The 20,620-nt window shown below is 46.5% G+C and overlaps 1 protein-coding gene and 1 long non-coding RNA gene across 2 annotated transcripts in view; both read right to left on the bottom strand.

Annotated features, from left to right (window-relative positions):
• Positions 1 to 337: 337 nt before the first annotated feature.
• LOC115158889 (uncharacterized) lies at positions 338 to 2,691 on the bottom strand. The gene is made up of 2 exons (XR_003868766.1): positions 508 to 2,691; positions 338 to 435 (listed from the first exon to the last, which is right to left on the bottom strand). It is a non-coding gene; the product is annotated as an uncharacterized LOC115158889 (long non-coding RNA).
• A 3,647-nt stretch (positions 2,692 to 6,338) lies between these two features.
• LOC115158888 (ras-related protein Rab-6B) overlaps positions 6,339 to 20,620 on the bottom strand; it is a 77,954-nt gene continuing 63,672 nt past the window's right edge. Inside the window, exon 6 of the mRNA XM_029708306.1 lies at positions 6,339 to 11,322. Coding sequence (XP_029564166.1) covers positions 11,258 to 11,322 — 65 coding nt within the window. The 3' untranslated portion in view covers positions 6,339 to 11,257. The remainder of the gene's footprint in view (positions 11,323 to 20,620) is intronic.

The following is a 20,620-nucleotide window of genomic DNA, read 5'->3' as shown; positions in this document are numbered from 1 at the left end:
GCAGGAAGTAGTCAGTGTGTACACACATTACAATAAAAACAATTAAGAATAGTTAACAATATTTTCCTCTATCAGAGCTTTAAACTCAGACAGCGACACCAATAACTTAAATCCATGTAACAATAAACAACGTGCTCGACTCCACCTTTATATAAACAGATTGTGTGCCGAATCCTCCTATATAATCCAAAGAATAATTTAAATCCACTAATCTGACTCAGAAGAGAAACAATGGTAGCAGTATACCAGGCCAGTCTACCTTCACAAACCAGGAACAATCACTTGTGTTTTGTTGAATCAAAGCAAGTTCAATCAAATCAAGAACAACAGGAGATGGTTTTGATAGTAAGACATTTTTATTGATCGTTTTGGACAGACATGCTAGATCTCTATACAGTGTGAATGGAGAGCCATCTCTGAGTTACCGTAACTAACCTTGGTCCTGACCTATGATCTGCTCTGAGTTACCGTAACTAACCGATGGTTTGCTGAGTTACCGTAACTAACCTTGGTCCTGACCTATGATCTGCTCTGAGTTACCGTAACTAACCGATGGTTTGCTGAGTTACCGTAACTAACCTTGGTCCTGACCTATGGTCTGCTCTGAGTTACCGTAACTAACCTTGGTCCTGACCTATGATCTACTCTGAGTTACCGTAACTAACCGGGTCCTGAGCTATGATCTACTCTGAGTTACCGTAACTAACCTTGGTCCTGACCTATGATCTGCTCTGAGTTACCGTAACTAACCGGGTCCTGACCTATGATCTACTCTGAGTTACCGTAACTAACCTTGGTCCTGACCTATGATCTGCTCTGAGTTACCGTAACTAACCGATGGTTTGCTGAGTTACCGTAACTAACCTTGGTCCTGACCTATGGTCTGCTCTGAGTTACCGTAACTAACCTTGGTCCTGACCTATGATCTACTCTGAGTTACCGTAACTAACCGGGTCCTGAGCTATGATCTACTCTGAGTTACCGTAACTAACCTTGGTCCTGACCTATGATCTGCTCTGAGTTACCGTAACTAACCGGGTCCTGACCTATGATCTACTCTGAGTTACCGTAACTAACCTTGGTCCTGACCTATGGTCTGCTCTGAGTTACCGTAACTAACCGATGGTCTGCTCTGAGTTACCGTAACTAACCGATGGTCTGCTGAGTTACCGTAACTAACCGGGTCCTGACCTATGATCTGCTCTGAGTTACCGTAACTAACCGATGGTCTGCTGAGTTACCGTAACTAACCGATGGTCTGCTGAGTTACCGTAACTAACCGATGGTCTGCTGAGTTACCGTAACTAACCGATGGTCTGCTGAGTTACCGTAACTAACCGGGTCCTGACCTATGATCTGCTGCGTCAGAGTTGTACCATTATCTTACGTCAGGTGGCGTCACTTCTACGGGACGCTCGTCCCTCAACCAACGGTTGCAGGTGGAATCATTGTGCTATTTGACGTAAGACAATGAACAGACTACAGGATATACAACACACCCAATCAGGGCCAGGCTGGCCCCCAGCCTCAACAGCCTCAACAGCCCCCAGCCTTAACAGCCCCCAGCCTCAACAGCCCCCAGTCTCAACAGCCTCCACAGCCCCCAGCATCAACAGCCTCCACAGCCCCCAGCCTCAACAGCCTCCAACACAAACCAACTCACCCGACAGCCAGCACATGATATTGCCTGCGTCCCAAATGGCACCCTATTTTATATATAGGGCAGTACTTTTGACCAGGGCCCAGGTCAAAAGTAGCGCATTGTATAGGGTAACGTGTGGGACGCGCATATTTTCCCAAAGCTGCTGCACTGTGGTGTTGTAGTCCAATCAACAGTAAACCATTGTTCGTTCAATCAATCAACAGTAAACCATTGTTCGTTCGATCAATCAACAGTAAACCATTGTTCGTTCGATCAATCAACAGTAAACCATTGTTCGTTCGATCAATCAACAGTAAACCATTGTTCGTTCAATCAATCAACAGTAAACCATTGTTCGTTCGATCAATCAACAGTAAACCATTGTTCGTTCGATCAATCAACAGTAAACCATTGTTCGTTCGATCAATCAACAGTAAACCATTGTTCGTTCAATCAATCAACAGTAAACCATCGTTCGTTCAATCAATCAACAGTAAACCATTGTTCGTTCAATCAATCAACAGTAAACCATTGTTCAATCAATCAACAGTAAACCGTTGTTCAATCAATCAACAGTAAACCATTGTTCAATCAATCAACAGTAAACCATTGTTCCATTGTTCAATCAACAGTAAACCATTGTTCAATCAATCAACAGTAAACCATTGTTCCATTGTTAAATCAACAGTAAACCATTGTTCCTTCTCAGGATCGTGACACTGTCTCTAGTCCTAATATAGTGGCGAGGAGGGTGCTGTACCCAGGTCAGGGAAGGAGCAAACACACTGTCTCTAGTCCTAATATAGTGGTGAGGAGGGTGCTGTACCCAGGTCAGGGAAGGAGCAAACACACTGTCTCTAGTCCTAATATAGTGGTGAGGAGGGTGCTGTACCCAGGTCAGGGAAGGAGCAAACACACTGTCTCTAGTCCTAATATAGTGGCGAGGAGGGTGCTGTACCCAGGTCAGGGAAGAAGAAAATACACAAGAACAAGTGTACATGGTAATTAATCAATGAATGAATCAGTCAATCAATGAATGAATAAATACCCCCCCCCCCCAAAGTGCTCCCCTTACATATCAACACTGTCTCCAGTGAGGCAGTACATTGAGAGCAATACATTCCTAGGCACCAGGGCAATAATACATTGAGTGAAACAGTAGGATAAGTAAAGGTCTGCCTACGGTGTCAATCCCCTCACTAGTTGTTTTGGTGCAGGGGTTATGTTTCACTGGGTATGAATAAGCAGGTGACGTTTCACATTCTTCTATCGGGGGCATTTCTTTATTAGGTATCCTAATATATGTCTGAGTCCTCCTTTTTCTCTTCACAGTATCAACATTGTAAATGTTAAGTTCTGTGAATACCCAGGCCTGTTTTTTATACCTATTTCATCCCTACTCAGCTAACAGAAAGTACCAGAAAGTACCAGAGCCATAGTTAGACTTGGGTAACATTTACAAAGGGTTGTGGAAAAATCAATAACTACCTTGAAGTTCTCACTTTGAGGGATTGTTTTTTTTCTTTCTCCCTGGGACTCTCTTCTGACATCAGGGATTCAACGGTATTTTACTGTACATTTGTAAGCCCACTATGGAGAGCTGTTACTCCAGCTATTTAAGGTATGTTCTGATGCTAGCTCACTTGGCTCCAGCTTGGACTAGTATTTGGCTCGTCAGATGGGTCGGGATTTCAGGATTTCACCAGTATTCACAATGGTGGTGCTTCTCGTCTTATTTTTGGAGACTGGTGAGGAACATATTCACAAATGTTTAAAACTCTACACTAACCGTCAAGACACAGTACTCCAAATGTTATGAAGATTATGGTCTTTTGTAAGACTACAAAGACTAGATTTTCACTAACTGCCAAACACCATACATGTTTCCTTTTAAAAAGTGCATTGTCTTACACAAAAAAGAAAAAAAAAACATTTCAAAATTAAAAGTGAACATTTTTCTAAATAAAAAATTATGTTCTGATCACTGGTTATCCACAATACCAGTATACCACGTTACCTGGTTCTGAAAACAGGACCAGATTATTTCAGTAGTAGTAGTAGTAACCTTTTAAACACAGGCAGCATAGAAGTCCATTTTTTATCATCGTAGGGAGTGGACACTTTATATGACACAATTTTAATGACAATGAAGAAGTCGTTTGAATAATTTGGAGGATGTATATTTACAATGAAGTGCTTGAACATCATCATAACCTGCAAGGTCTACATGTGTAAATTCCTATTTTTCTTCTTGGGTTTATTTGACAGGAATGTGTAACTAACTGTTCACGCCATTACCAGATAAGAGGGTATCCTGGTCCCAGATAGACCTGTGCTCTTGTCAACATCATTGCTGTCAATTGACATGACAACGAGTGACACCGGGAGATGGCGTGACGGCACAAACAGGACAAGGGTGGTCTTTTCAACTATTTTGATGATGCTTTTATACAGAACAGAAACAGTAGAGGTCATAATTTATTTCCATGTATTTTGGATAGTCCATTTAGATGCTCTACAGATGGTCATACAAATCAACAAACTGTTGATAAGCAACTGCTTGCTAAGGTTAGGGTAAGGGTTAGGATTAGGGTAAAGGTTAGGTTTAGAATAAGGGTTAGGGTAGGCGTTAGGGTTATGGTTAGGTTTACAATATCGGTTAGGGTTAGAGTAGGGGTTAGGTTTACAATAAGGGTCACGGTAGGGGTTAGGTTTACAATAAGGGTCAGGGTAGGGGTTAGGTTTACAATAAGGGTCAGGGTAGGAGTTAGGTTTACAATAAGGGTTAGGGTAGGGGTTAGGTTTGCAATAAGGGTCAGGGTAGGAATTAGGTTTACAATAAGGGTTAGGGTAGGGGTTAGGTTTACAATAAGGGTCAGGGTAGGAGTTAGGTTTACAATAAGGGTTAGGGTAGGGGTTAGGTTTGCAATAAGGGTCAGGGTAGGAATTAGGTTTACAATAAGGGTTAGAGTAGGGGTTAGGTTTACAATAAGGGTCAGGGTAGGAATTAGGTTTACAATAAGGGTCAGGGTAGGAGTTAGGTTTACAATAAGGGTCAGGGTAGGAATTAGGTGTACAATAAGGGTCAGGGTAGGGGGTAGGTTTACAATAAGGGTTAGAGTAAGGGTTATGGTTAGGGTAAGGGTTAGGTTTACAATAAGGGTCAGGGTAGGAATTAGGTTTGCAATAAGGGTCAGGGTAGGATTAGGTTTACAATAAGGGTCAGAGTAGTAGTTAGGTTTACAATAAGGGTCAGGGTAGGAGTTAGGTTTACAATAAGGGTCAGGGTAGGAGTTAGGTTTACAATAAGGGTCAGGGTAGGGGTTAGGTTTACAATAAGGGTCAGGGTAGGGTTTAGGTTTACAATAAGGGTTAGGGCTAGGGTAAGGGTTATGGTTAGGGTAAAGGTTAGGTTTACAATATGGGTCAGGGTAGGGGTAAAGGTTTACAATAAGGGTCAGGGTAGGAGTTAGGTTTACAATAAGGGTCAGGGTAGGGGTTAGGTTTACAATAAGGGTCAGGGTAGGGTTTAGGTTTACAATAAGGGTTAGGGCTAGGGTAAGGGTTATGGTTAGGGTAAAGGTTAGGTTTACAATATGGGTCAGGGTAGGGGTTAGGTTTACAATAAGGGTTAGGGTAGGGGTTAGGTTTTACAATAAGGGTTAGGGTAGGGGTTAGGTTTACAATAAGGGTTAGGGTAGGGGGTAGGTTTTACAATAAGGGTTAGGGTAGGGTTTAGGTTTACAATAAGGGTTAGGGTAGGGGTTAGGTTTACAATAAGGGTCAGGGTAGGGTTTAAGGTTTACAATATGGGTCAGGGTAGGGTTTAGGTTTACAATAAGGGTCAGGGTGGGGTTTAGGTTTACAATAAGGGTCAGGGTGGGGTTTAGGTTTACAATAAGGGTTAGGGCTAGGGTAAGGGTTATGGTTAGGGTAAAGGTTAGGTTTACAATATGGGTCAGGGTAGGGGTTAGGTTTACAATAAGGGTTAGGGCTAGGGTAAGGGTTATGGTTAGGGTAAAGGTTAGGTTTACAATAAGGGTCAGGGTAGGGGGTAGGTTTTACAATAAGGGTCAGGGTAGGGGTTAGGTTTACAATAAGGGTCAGGGTGGGGTTTAGGTTTACAATAAGGGTTAGGGCTAGGGTAAGGGTTATGGTTAGGGTAAAGGTTAGGTTTACAATATGGGTCAGGGTAGGGGTTAGGTTTACAATAAGGGTCGGGGTAGGAGATAGGTTTACAATAAGGGTCAGGGTAGGGGTAAGGTTTACAATAAGGGTCAGGGTAGGGTTTAGGTTTACAATAAGGGTTAGGGCTAGGGTAAGGGTTATGGTTAGGGTAAAGGTTAGGTTTACAATATGGGTCAGGGTAGGGGTTAGGTTTACAATAAGGGTTAGGGTAGGGGTTAGGTTTTACAATAAGGGTCAGGGTAGGAGATAGGTTTACAATAAGGGTCAGGGTAGGGGTTAGGTTTACAATAAGTGTCAGGGTAGGGTTTAGGTTTACAATAAGGGTTAGGGCTAGGGTAAGGGTTATGGTTAGGGTAAAGGTTAGGTTTACAATATGGGTCAGGGTAGGGGTTAGGTTTACAATAAGGGTTAGGGTAGGGATTAGGTTTTACAATAAGGGTTAGGGTAGGGGTTAGGTTTACAATAAGGGTTAGGGTAGGGGTTAGGTTTACAATAAGGGTCAGGGTAGGGTTTAAGGTTTACAATAAGGGTTAGGGTAGGGATTAGGTTTACAATAAGGGTCAGGGTAGGGTTTAAGGTTTACAATAAGGGTTAGGGTAGGGGTTAGGTATACAATAAGGGTCAGGGTAGGGATTAGGTTTTACAATAAGGGTTAGGGTAGGGTGTTAGGTTTACAATAAGGGTTAGGGTAGGGGTTAAGGTTTACAATAAGGGTTAGGGTAGGGGTTAGGTTTACAATAAGGGTCAGGGTAGGGATTAGGTTTACAATAAGGGTCAGGGTAGGGGTTAGGTTTGCAATAAGAGTCAGGGTAGGAGTTAGGTTTACAATAAGGGTCAGGGTAGGGGTTAGGTTTACAATAAGGGTCAGGGTAGGGGTTAGGTTTCCAATAAGGGTCAGGGTAGGAGTTAGGTTTACAATAAGGGTTAGGGCTAGGGTAAAGGTTAGGTTTACAATAAGGGTCAGGGTAGGGTCTAGGTTTACAATAAGGGTCAGGGTAGGGTGTAGGTTTACAATAAGGGTTAGGTTAGGGGTTAGGTTTTACAATAAGGGTCAGGGTTTGGGTTAAGGTTTACAATAAGGGTCAGGGTAGGGTCTTAGGTTTACAATAAGGGTTAGGGTAGGGTTAGGTTTACAATAAGGGTCAGGGTAGGGGTTAGGTTTACAATAAGGGTTGAGGCAAGGTTAGGGTTAGTAGATTGTTTAATTGTTAGTGTAAATGGACTATCCAAATTAAGAATTACCTCGCCGTATAAAGTAGTGCACTATATAGGGAGTACGGTGGTATTTGGGACTCACGCCTAATCACGATGACACAGACAGTATGATACAGTGCAGCAGCAACAGGAGTGGCATGGCAGTGAGTAACTGTGAAACAAACACTGCACACGACAGAGAAACACAAACCAGCTAGTGATGTGGCACTGAGAACATGGGCCTCAGTGAGGACACCGCTTGGCTGCTGCCCTCTACAGTAGTGATAACCAGCTAGAACATGGGCCTCAGTGAGGACACCGCTTGGCAGCTGCCCTCTACAGTAGTGATAACCAGCTAGAACATGGGCCTCAGTGAGGACACACCGCTTGGCAGCTGCCCTCTACAGTAGTGATAACCAGCTAGAACATGGGCCTCAGTGAGGACACCGCTTGGCAGCTGCCCTCTACAGTAGTGATAACCAGCTAGAACATGGGCCTCAGTGAGGACACCGCTTGGCAGCTGCCCTCTACAGTAGTGATAACCAGCTAGAACATGGGCCTCAGTGAGGACACCGCTTGGCAGCTGCCCTCTACAGTAGTGATGACCAGCTAGAACATGGGCCTCAGTGAGGACACCGCTTGGCAGCTGCCCTCTACAGTAGTGATGACCAGCTAGAACATGGGCCTCAGTGAGGACACCGCTTGGCAGCTGCCCTCTACAGTAGTGATGACCAGCTAGAACATGGGCCTCAGTGAGGACACCGCTTGGCAGCTGCCCTCTACAGTAGTGATGACCAGCTAGAACATGGGCCTCAGTGAGGACACCGCTTGGCAGCTGCCCTCTACAGTAGTGATGACCAGCTAGAACATGGGCCTCAGTGAGGACACCGCTTGGCAGCTGCCCTCTACAGTAGTGATGACCAGCTAGAACATGGGCCTCAGTGAGGACACCGCTTGGCAGCTGCCCTCTACAGTAGTGATGACCAGCTAGAACATGGGCCTCAGTGAGGACACCGCTTGGCAGCTGCCCTCTACAGTAGTGATTACCAGCTAGAACATGGGCCTCAGTGAGGACACCGCTTGGCAGCTGCCCTCTACAGTAGTGATAACCAGCTAGAACATGGGCCTCAGTGAGGACACCGCTTGGCAGCTGCCCTCTACAGTAGTGATAACCAGCTAGAACATGGGCCTCAGTGAGGACACCGCTTGGCAGCTGCCCTCTACAGTAGTGATAACCAGCTAGAACATGGGCCTCAGTGAGGCCACACCGCTTGGCAGCTGCCCTCTACAGTAGTGATAACCAGCTAGAACATGGGCCTCAGTGAGGACACCGCTTGGCAGCTGCCCTCTACAGTAGTGATAACCAGCTAGAACATGGGCCTCAGTGAGGACACCGCTTGGCAGCTGCCCTCTACAGTAGTGATAACCAGCTAGAACATGGGCCTCAGTGAGGACACCGCTTGGCAGCTGCCCTCTACAGTAGTGATAACCAGCTAGAACATGGGCCTCAGTGAGGACACCGCTTTGGAGCTGCCCTCTACAGTAGTGATGACCAGCTAGAACATGGGCCTCAGTGAGGACACCGCTTGGCAGCTGCCCTCTACAGTAGTGATGACCAGCTAGAACATGGGCCTCAGTGAGGACACCGCTTGGCAGCTGCCCTCTACAGTAGTGATGACCAGCTAGAACATGGGCCTCAGTGAGGACACCGCTTGGCAGCTGCCCTCTACAGTAGTGATGACCAGCTAGAACATGGGCCTCAGTGAGGACACCGCTTGGCAGCTGCCCTCTACAGTAGTGATGACCAGCTAGAACATGGGCCTCAGTGAGGACACCGCTTGGCAGCTGCCCTCTACAGTAGTGATAACCAGCTAGAACATGGGCCTCAGTGAGGACACCGCTTGGCAGCTGCCCTCTACAGTAGTGATAACCAGCTAGAACATGGGCCTCAGTGAGGACACACCGCTTGGCAGCTGCCCTCTACAGTAGTGATAACCAGCTAGAACATGGGCCTCAGTGAGGACACCGCTTGGCAGCTGCCCTCTACAGTAGTGATAACCAGCTAGAACATGGGCCTCAGTGAGGACACCGCTTGGCAGCTGCCCTCTACAGTAGTGATAACCAGCTAGAACATGGGCCTCAGTGAGGACACCGCTTGGCAGCTGCCCTCTACAGTAGTGATAACCAGCTAGAACATGGGCCTCAGTGAGGACACCGCTTTGGAGCTGCCCTCTACAGTAGTGATGACCAGCTAGAACATGGGCCTCAGTGAGGACACCGCTTGGCAGCTGCCCTCTACAGTAGTGATGACCAGCTAGAACATGGGCCTCAGTGAGGACACCGCTTGGCAGCTGCCCTCTACAGTAGTGATGACCAGCTAGAACATGGGCCTCAGTGAGGACACCGCTTGGCAGCTGCCCTCTACAGTAGTGATAACCAGCTAGAACATGGGCCTCAGTGAGGACACCGCTTGGCAGCTGCCCTCTACAGTAGTGATGACCAGCTAGAACATGGGCCTCAGTGAGGACACCGCTTGGCAGCTGCCCTCTACAGTAGTGATAACCAGCTAGAACATGGGCCTCAGTGAGGACACCGCTTGGCAGCTGCCCTCTACAGTAGTGATAACCAGCTAGAACATGGGCCTCAGTGAGGACACCGCTTGGCAGCTGCCCTCTACAGTAGTGATAACCAGCTAGAACATGGGCCTCAGTGAGGACACACCGCTTGGCAGCTGCCCTCTACAGTAGTGATAACCAGCTAGAACATGGGCCTCAGTGAGGACACCGCTTGGCAGCTGCCCTCTACAGTAGTGATAACCAGCTAGAACATGGGCCTCAGTGAGGACACCGCTTGGCAGCTGCCCTCTACAGTAGTGATAACCAGCTAGAACATGGGCCTCAGTGAGGACACCGCTTGGCAGCTGCCCTCTACAGTAGTGATAACCAGCTAGAACATGGGCCTCAGTGAGGACACCGCTTTGGAGCTGCCCTCTACAGTAGTGATGACCAGCTAGAACATGGGCCTCAGTGAGGACACCGCTTGGCAGCTGCCCTCTACAGTAGTGATGACCAGCTAGAACATGGGCCTCAGTGAGGACACCGCTTGGCAGCTGCCCTCTACAGTAGTGATGACCAGCTAGAACATGGGCCTCAGTGAGGACACCGCTTGGCAGCTGCCCTCTACAGTAGTGATAACCAGCTAGAACATGGGCCTCAGTGAGGACACCGCTTAGCAGCTGCCCTCTACAGTAGTGATAACCAGCTAGAACATGGGCCTCAGTGAGGACACCGCTTGGCAGCTGCCCTCTACAGTAGTGATAACCAGCTAGAACATGGGCCTCAGTGAGGACACCGCTTGGCTGCTGCCCTCTGTGGATGGTTGCGATGTACAGTTGCCTAATATAGAAAGCGTACATTTACACACACTAACGAATACACTTTTGACAATGGAAGATGGGCTAAACTCAAGTATACAAATGCAGTTTCACTCACAGCATTTTGTGAAAAACAAAAACATAAAATATCAAGACATATTTAAAGAGTGCATTAAGTCACATGATCAAAGATCATTTACATATTCAAACTCGTGTACATCAGTAGACAGCACAATAGTACCTAAAAAAAAACTAAAAAAAGAACAACATGCGTTAGATATACAGCATCCAAATTGGCACCCTATTCCCTATATAGTGCACTACTTTTGACCAGAGCCCTAGGGGTCACTACATAGGGAATAGTGTGCCCTCTGTCTAGCCATTGGACTGCTTGTTCCATGCTGCTTGTTCCTTCCATCCCAATGACACCCTATACCCTAGTGCCATAGGGCTATGGTCTAAAAGTAGTGTACTACATAGGGAATAGGGTGCCATTGGGGATACATACAAGGGGAGAACTCAGTCATCTGCAACTTTTCAAAACATTTCATTTTATACAAAAATATAAAAGAAAAAAAAAATCACCTACATTCTACTTTTTCAACAAAAAAAAAAGTATAGTTCACATGTTTGAGAGGGTTAAGTTTTTTGTTGTTGTTGTTGATCATTTTGTAAATGTAAGACTTTTTTTGGCAATTCCTTTTAATAAAGTACACTATTTTACAACTGAAATGTATGTAACGCTAGTTTCCAACTGATGACCAGTAATTAAGACAAATTCCAATCTGAAAGCTCTACTGGAGGCGAACCAACACAACAAGCATGTGGTGGAGATGAAGATGCAGAATCAGGTGTTGGGATTAACAGGAGCACCCGCCTTCAGTGGTTGCAGGCTCCTGTGGTTTGTCCAGCTTGATGTCAATCACTGGGGAAAAGCTGGTTAAGGAAGCTTTGGAAACACATTTGCAAACAAGTTAACCAGTAGGACAGACTATAGAGACACAGCTGACCCTTTTAAAACGACTAGCCAAAATTTGAAACTGACCCTAACCTTTACCTAATTTTAAGGAATTAAATATTTGTTTATTTGAATCCCCATGAGCTTTTGCAGAGGTCCACAAAAAACACAAAACTTGACAAGTAACACAAGTCACACAAATTTAAAGTACAATGATATACAAACAATAATAATAAAAAACAATGCAAGAATAAAAACGTGTGTGTGTGTGTGTGTCTGTGTTACAGTGTGTGTCTCCTATCACAGTCCAAGTCTTCTCCTCGAACAGTAGCTCTTCTCAATCCTACAGCTGGACACCAATGTAACACAAATGGAACCCTATTCTCTTCAGTGCACTACGTTCGACCTAAAGTAGTGCACTATATAGGGTGTTAGGGCTCTGGTCTAAAGTAGTGCACTATATAGGGAATAGGGCTCTGGTCTAAAGTAGTGCACTATATAGGGTGTTAGGGCTCTGGTCTAAAGTAGTGCACTATATAGGGAATAGGGTGCCATTTGGGACGTAACAAAGGTGTGTCTGAAACTCATGTATCTATCTACTGCTCTCTATTGCCATAACATGGTACTGCTCTAACGTGTCTCTGCAGTATGACCTCTATGGCACTAGGTGGTGCTGTTGTTCATACATCTACTACTAAAGCCGTACCTTTTCAAGGCAGCAATGCATAAGGGCGTGAACAGGACCACGTATGAACCATCCAACATATTGTCCTCCTGTGGAACACAGAGCTTCTACTACTTTAATATAAGGTTAGGACTCTATATTCAATCTGGATCGCTGAAGCCTTACAGGAAATAGAAATGTGAAGGTCATTTCCTTATGGAGCAGACATCTGCAGCGGTTACTGTGAATGCAGCTTCCGCTGAACACGGGAACGTTGTCCTTTTAAATTTCAATCACGCTGTAACTCTTGATAGAGCCCTTTTTTTTTTTTTAAGTGAGCTTAAAATCAATGCGGTAAAGACTTGCCTGCTTCCATCTTGTTTACAGTGACAGCCATTAGTGGAACGGAGTAAATCATACAGCTTAAAGAGATTTTTAAAATATGTCTCTTTCCGTAGTGTGTATAGATATTAGCTACATTCAATACACACAGTAAGCAAAACAACAGCGTTCTTCAAGAAAAGACATAAAGAAAATATCAAGGAACAGGATAGACTTCTAAAGCCCATTTGGTTGTATTTAATCTCTTCATTAAATGAGCTCACAGCCACCCCCCTGTCTGATATATGACATCATTCTCCTGTCTCTCTGCCCGCGTCCCCAATGGCATCCTATTCTCTATAGTGTATAGCGCACTATTTGTGATAAGGGTCCGGTAAAGACAATAGGGTTCCATTTGGGACCGAGCCTCGTCACCACGGCAGGTTATATACACACCCAAATGACACGCTCCTTGGAGGCCATGGCAGGGCGGTTTCCATGGCACCAGTGTGTCTCTGTGTTCGCCTGTTGTGTGTGCATGTGCGTGCCGTTTGTGTATGTGTGTGTTTACGTGCATGTCATTTGTGTGTGTGTGTGTGTGTGTGTCTGGTATGTTATTGAGTCCTGTTAAATGTCATCTGAAGGACGTCCTGCTAACATCACATATGCCTGGACATTTCCAGAGGATCAGCCAATCAGAATCCCCCATCCCAATCACACATACTACCATTGCAAAGGAGCCCTGTGGCCCCTGGTGACGACACCAGCAGCCTGGTTTAGGGAAGTCTGTTCCAGAGAAGGTCTATCACCTTCAGATGAGGAGGGATGACTAGCCACACAGGAAGTCATGTTATCCATTCTGTAGTGGGCATTCTATTGAGGAGGTAGAGGACCAGGAAGTCATGTTATCCATTCTGTAGTGAGCATTTAGCCACCTAGCTAATGTTAGCAACAACAAATTAGAAATATTTTTATCCCCGCTGGCGCTACAGATGGATATATCCTCTAATACATAAGGACTATTAAAGGCCCAAAAATAAATACAACATTTCAAATTATTCCGATTTCTTTTCAGGGGGTGCTGCAGCACCCTCAGCACCCCTACTTCCTGTAATGAGAGAGTATGACTCTGGAGGGGATAACTTGGTCCCCAGGCTCTATTGATACCCCCTCCATAATCAGGACCAGATCTGACTGCCTATCGCATCTGAATGACTGTGACTGTCACGACAATCTGTGTGTTTTTGGAAGTTGATTCGCTGCTTTTGTTCCCATAACTCCGCCCCGTAGTTACTGTTGCTACGACAAATGCTTGCTAGCAGTTAATATGATGCTAGCTAGCGAACCGTGGCATTGGCAAGCCTAGATAACTACATTAACAGGAGAAGGAAAAAAAAGACGTTAACAAAACACTCCAAGGTAAGTGTATTTTTTTTGTCTTGAAATTTCATATTTGAAAGGTGCATTGAAACAATTATCTGGCTAACTAGATAATATGGAGATATATTTTCAATCACAGCCAGCTAGTAAGTTATGATGAGGTCACAGCCAGCTAGTAAGTTATGATGAGGTCACAGCCAGCTAGTAATTTATGATGAGGTCACAGCCAGCTAGTAAGTTATGATGAGGTCACAGCCAGCTAGTAAGTTATGATGAGGTCACAGCCAGCTAGTAAGTTATGATGAGGTCACAGCCAGCTAGTAAGTTATGATGAGGTCACAGCCAGCTAGTAAGTTATGATGAGGTCACAGCCAGCTAGTAAGTTATGATGAGATCACAGCCAGCTAGTAAGTTATGATGAGATCACAGCCAGCTAGTAAGTTATGATGAGGTCACAGCCAGCTAGTAAGTTATGATGAGGTCACAGCCAGCTAGTAAGTTATGATGAGATCACAGCCAGCTAGTAAGTTATGAGATCACTATGGTATGTGGGTAATCAAGGCGTCATCTGACAGCTTGTCATACATTTATAATAGAACATTTAGCTTTACATTTGTTTTCATTTCCACATTGTGTGTGTGTGTGTCCATCCTTCTGTCTGTCTGCTTGCCTGTCTGTCTTTCTGTCTGTTTAGGAGTTTCAGATGTGGATGGAGAAGAGTGGTGGTGGACAAAACAGGAGGGCGTGTTCACTGAGCACATCTATTCCTGCTGATACACTGTAGCTATCCCATTGGTATTACTGCTGATACACTGTAGCTATCCCATTGGTATTACTGCTGATACACTGTAGCTATCCCATTGGTATTACTGCTGATACACTGTAGCTATCCCATTGGTATTACTGCTGATACACTGTAGCTATCCCATTGGTATACACTGTAGCTATCCCATTGGTATTCCTGCTGATACACTGTAGTTATCCCATTGGTATTACTGCTGATACACTGTAGTTATCCCATTGGTATTACTGCTGATACACTGTAGCTATCCCATTGGTATTACTGCTGATACACTGTAGCTATCCCATTGGTATACACTGTAGCTATCCCATTGGTATACACTGTAGCTATCCCATTGGTATTACTGCTGATACACTGTAGCTATCCCATTGGTATTACTGCTGATACACTGTAGTTATCCCATTGGTATTACTGCTGATACACTGTAGCTATGCCATTGGTATACACTGTAGCTATCCCATTGGTATTACTGCTTGGATGGATAGCTAAGAGGTGGAAGGGTTGAAAGCATACAGGTCGATACTGTACTGGTTCCAAGTCATTACTTGGCACTGGATTGTGTAACACAAAGACACATCATGCATCACACACTGAGAACAGACTGTGTGGACCACCCTTCCTCCTCATAGGCAGTACTCCAATTCATTGGACTTACAAGTCATGTTTACGTCCCGATTCACTTCCTTCTCCCAAAGTGTGCACTTATATACTTTCTTGCATGGATATAGCAATGGGAACTCCCTCCTTCTAATTCTATGCTTCTATGCAATTCATGACAAGGAGTTTGCAAGTGCACACTTAGGGAGAAGGGAGTAGAATTAGGACATAACCGAGTGTGCTCTCTCATCATCTATATGCCCAGTCCTGTACTGAAGGATACAGTGATATTACAACATAAGGGATACTTTAAGGAATGAATTAAAATGTATTTCTATTCATATTGTAGACCCATCCTCTCCCACTGAGTTCTTGTTTGTGACATTTTGTTTGTTGGAAGTCAAGTTTTTTTGTTTACATACCAGTAAATATTGTCAACAGTGGGAACAGTTCCAGAGAATCTGAAAGGGGGCTGATCAATGATATGAACACATTTTCCTGTTGTGATATTTGAAGGTTACAAATGTAATTTTTGGAAGAAAATACTTTTCTATTTAGTAGTTAATTTGTTCCAGACCTGACAGGTTGCCTTTCAACTCATCTATTTTGTGTTACAGCCCTTTGGGAACTATGAGAAGGTAGTGATTCCATTGCACAACGGCATTGCTGTCTACGGGCAACCCGAGCAGCTCCTCCAGCTGACCCCGCCTGTCTTCTAGATGCTGCTGCCCCCGCCTGTCTTCTAGATGCTGCTGCCCCCGCCTGTCTTCCAGATGCTGCTGACCCTGCCTGTCTTCTAGATGCTGCTGCCCCCGCCTGTCTTCTAGATGCTACTGACCCTGCCTGCCTTCTAGATGCTGCTGCCCCCGCCTGTCTTCTAGATGCTGCTGCCCCCGCCTCTCTTCTAGATGCTGCTGCCCCCGCCTGTCTTCTAGATGCTGCTGCCCCCACCTGCCTTCTAGATGCTGCTGCCCCCGCCTGTCTTCTAGATGCTGCTGCCCCCGCCTCTCTTCTAGATGCTGCTGCCCCGCCTGTCTTCTAGATGCTGCTGCCCCCGCCTGTCTTCCAGATGCTGCTGCCCCCGCCTGTCTTCCAGATGCTGCTGCCCCCGCCTGTCTTCTAGATGCTGCTGCCCCCGCCTGTCTTCCAGATGCTGCTGCCCCCGCCTGTCTTCCAGATGCTGCTGCCCCGCCTGTCTTCTAGATGCTGCTGCCCCCGCCTGTCTTCCAGATGCTGCTGCCCCCGCCTGTCTTCCAGATGCTGCTGCCCCCGCCTGTCTTCTAGATGCTGCTGCCCCCGCCTGTCTTCCAGATGCTGCTGCCCCCGCCTGTCTTCCAGATGCTGCTGCCCCCGCCTGTCTTCCAGATGCTGCTGCCCCCGCCTGTCTTCTAGATGCTGCTGCCCCCGCCTGTCTTCCAGATGCTGCTGACCCTGCCTGTCTTCTAGATGCTGCTGCCCCCGCCTGTCTTCTAGATGCTACTGACCCTGCCTGCCTTCTAGATGCTGCTGCCCCCGCCTGTCTTCTAGATGCTGCTGCCCCCGCCTCTCTTCTAGATGCTGCTGCCCCCGCCTGTCTTCTAGATGCTGCTGCCCCCGCCTGCCTTCTAGATGCTGCTGCCCCCGCCTGTCTTCTAGATGCTGCTGCCCCCGCCTCTCTTCTAGATGCTGCTGCCCCGCCTGTCTTCTAGATGCTGCTGCCCCCGCCTGTCTTCCAGATGCTGCTGCCCCCGCCTGTCTTCTAGATGCTGCTGCCCCCCGCCTGTCTTCTAGATGCTGCTGCCCCCGCCTGTCTTCCAGATGCTGCTGCCCCCGCCTGTCTTCCAGATGCTGCTGCCCCCGCCTGTCTTCTAGATGCTGCTGCCCCCGCCTGTCTTCCAGATGCTGCTGCCCCCGCCTGTCTTCCAGATGCTGCTGCCCCCGCCTGTCTTCTAGATGCTGCTGCCCCCGCCTGTCTTCCAGATGCTGCTGCCCCCGCCTGTCTTCCAGATGCTGCTGCCCCCGCCTGTCTTCTAGATGCTGCTGCCCCCGCCTGTCTTCTAGATGCTGCTGCCCCCGCCTGTCTTCCAGATGCTGCTGACCCTGCCTGTCTTCTAGATGCTGCTGCCCCCGCCTGTCTTCTAGATGCTGCTGACCCTGCCTGTCTTCTAGATGCTGCTGCCCCCGCCTCTCTTCTAGATGCTGCTGCCCCCGCCTGTCTTCTAGATGCTGCTGCTCCCGCCTGTCTTCCAGATGCTGCTGCCCCCGCCTCTCTTCTAGATGCTGCTGCCCCCGCCTGTCTTCTAGATGCTGCTGCCCCCGCCTGTCTTCTAGATGCTGCTGCCCCCGCCTGTCTTCTAGATGCTGCTGCCCCGCCTGTCTTCTAGATGCTGCTGCCCCCGCCTGTCTTCCAGATGCTGCTGCCCCCACCTGTCTTCTAGATGCTGCTGACCCCGCTTGTCTTCTAGATGCTGCTGCCCCCGCCTGTCTTCCAGATGCTGCTGACCCCGCCTGTCTTCCAGATGCTGCTGACCCCGCCTGTCTTCTAGATGCTGCTGCCCCCGCCTGTCTTCTAGATGCTGCTGCCCCCGCCTGTCTTCTAGATGCTGCTGCCCCCGCCTGTCTTCTAGATGCTGCTGCCCCCGCCTGTCTTCTAGATGCTGCTGACCCCGCCTGTCTTCTAGATGCTGCTGACCCCGCCTGTCTTCTAGATGCTGCTGCCCCCGCCTGTCTTCTAGATGCTGCTGACCCCGCCTGTCTTCTAGATGCTGCTGCCCCCGCTTGCATAATTTGTGTTTCTTTTTGTTTCTACAGGTGTTTTAAAAAAAAATTATAATAATAATTTTACAAAAAAATGTAATTTAGCAGATGCTCTTATCCAGAGCGACTTACAGTAGTGAATGCATACATTTAATTTTATTTCATGCATTTAAAAAAAAAAAAAATTGTACTGGGAATCGAACCCACAACCCTGGCGTTGCGCACACCATGCTGGTGTTGCAAACACCATGCTCTACCAACTGAGCCACAGGGAAGGCCCCGGTTCCCGGCTGATGACCTGTCCCCCATAGCTGAGAGAAACCGAGGAGGAAAATCCCTTTGTCCCCAATACTACAACGAATGTTTCTAACTGTACTGATGAGCAAGAGGAGGGCAGATTTATCCATTGTTGCTAAACTGTGTTAAAAAAAAATAATTTACAGTGCCACTTTGTTACCAGAAACGAGTCACATAAGGTATTCTGCTAATAGAATTACAATATACAAATGTTCTTGCTTTTCAGTGAAGTTCTGCCCATAATATGCTGGAAACCATTATCAAGGAAACTGAGTTGAACACTTTTGTAAATTGTAACTTTTCTTGAACGCCAGAGATTCTGAGGACAGAGATTGCTACCTGTAGGACAATATATCTCTCACAGGTCGCTAATGAAATCATTTGTGCAGACTAATTGCTATGGCAATTATGGGAATAACTAATCAATGAACTAATTAAAACAATGGTATTGGCTATTATGCCTCTCAATTTCCAGTCGACATTGGGGGGGGGGATGTTTTTCAGCTGCAGGAACTGCGAGAATAGTCAGATTCGAGGGAAAGATGAATGGAGTAAAGTACAGAGAGATCCTTCATGAAAACCTGCTCCAGAGTGCTCAGCACCTCAGACTGGGGTATTGTGTGTTGATTGATGTGGGGTGGGTGGGGTGGGGGACGTCGACAATTGAATCAATTTTAGAATAAGGCTGTTACGTAACAAAATGTGGGAAAAGTCAAGGGGTCTGAATACTTTCTGAATGCACTGTATAGTCATGGATTTAGCTGCTAGCTTGTTAGCTAAGGTTAGCTTGCAGCACCTTGCCCAATCTGTCTTCACTAATCCCATGAACTGCTCACACACTTGACTGGTAATAGCAACATTAATAGCGGCGCTATGGGCGAGAAGCAGAAAACCAGTTTGTGACGCAGATCGACGCGAAGGTCAGATTCGGAAAGCAGTCAGATCTGCCACTGACACCGGCTGGATGGTCCTGATTATGGAGGGGGTAGAGACTAGAAAGTCATGCTTTCCATTATGTATTGTGTTATCAGGGCAGAAGGATATTAAAAGGTGACTGAGGGCTTTGAGGTGCTCTGCTGTAGCCTCATCAGTAGACTCCAGATTAGCCTCTGCATGTGTTTACTAATGAGACCGGCTGCAGTAGATTTATACCGGCAATGTCATAGATGTATTTAGACACAGAAAGGGCGAGGTGTTTTGATATTCCACTGACTGTCTGGAGTCACACCTTCTTTATCAGCCAACAGCCCAGTCTGTAATAAAAAAACTAACATGGGTTGAATGGAGGACATGGAGGATAAAAATGTTTTAAATTCATAGATCACGAATTCAAAGACTAACATGGTCCAAACACACCAAGACAGTCGTGAAGAGGGCACGACAAAACCTATTACCCCCTCAGGAGACTGAAAAGATTCGGCATGGGTCCTTAGATCCTCAAAAAGTTGTACAGCTGCACCATCGAGAGCATCCAGACTGGTTACATCACTGCCTGGTATGGCAATGTCACGTCCTGACCATAGAAAGCTGTTATTTTCTATGGTAGAGTAGGTCAGGGCGTGATGGGTTTTTTCTAGTTTAGATTTTCTATGTTGTTATGTTCTAGTTTTTGTATTTCTATGTTGTTTTGTTGGGATGATTAGAGGCAGCTGGTCATCGTTGTCTCTAATTGGAGATCATCCTTAAGTAGTTGTTTTTCCCACCTGGGTTTGTGGGAGATTGTTTTTGAGTGAGTGTATGTTTCACCTCTTCGTCACAGTTTGTTGTTTTTGTTCTTTAGTTTATTTGTATGTATTGCAATAGTTTCACAGTTTAATAAAGAAAATGTGGTACGATACACACGCTGCGCTTTGGTCCGCTCCTTCATCATACGACAGCCGTGACAGGCAACTGCTCGGCCTCCGACCGTAAGGTGCTACAGAGGGTAGTGTGAACGGCCCAGTACCTCACTGGGGCCAAGCTTCCTGCCATCCAGGACCTCTATACCAGGCGGTGTCAGAGGAAGGCCCTAAAAATTGTCAAAGACTCCAGCCACCCTAGTCATAGACTGTTCTCTCTGCTACCACACAGCAAGCAAAACCGGAGCACCAAGTCTAGGTCCAAGAGGCTTCTAAACAGCTTCTACCCCCAAGCCATAAGACTCCTGAACATCTAATCAAATGGCTACCCAGACTATTCCCCACCCCCCTCTCTTTTACGCTGCTGCTATTCTCTGTTATCATCTATGCATAGTCACTTTAATAACTCTACCTACATGTACAAATTACCTCGACTAACCGGTGTCCCCGCACATTGACTCTGTACCGGTACACCCTGTATATAGCCTCCACATTGACTCTGTACCGGTACCCCCTGTATATAGCCTCCACATTGACTCTGTACCGGTACCCCCTGTATATAGCCTCCACATTGACTCTGTACCGGTACCCCCTGTATATAGCCTCCACATTGACTCTGTACCGGTACCC

This window comes from Salmo trutta, chromosome 22, assembly GCF_901001165.1.
Source record: "Salmo trutta chromosome 22, fSalTru1.1, whole genome shotgun sequence".
NCBI classification, from domain to species: Eukaryota; Metazoa; Chordata; class Actinopteri; order Salmoniformes; family Salmonidae; genus Salmo; species Salmo trutta.
The sequence above is the reverse complement of the archived record's forward strand: the minus strand, read 5'-3'. Positions and strand labels throughout refer to the sequence as shown.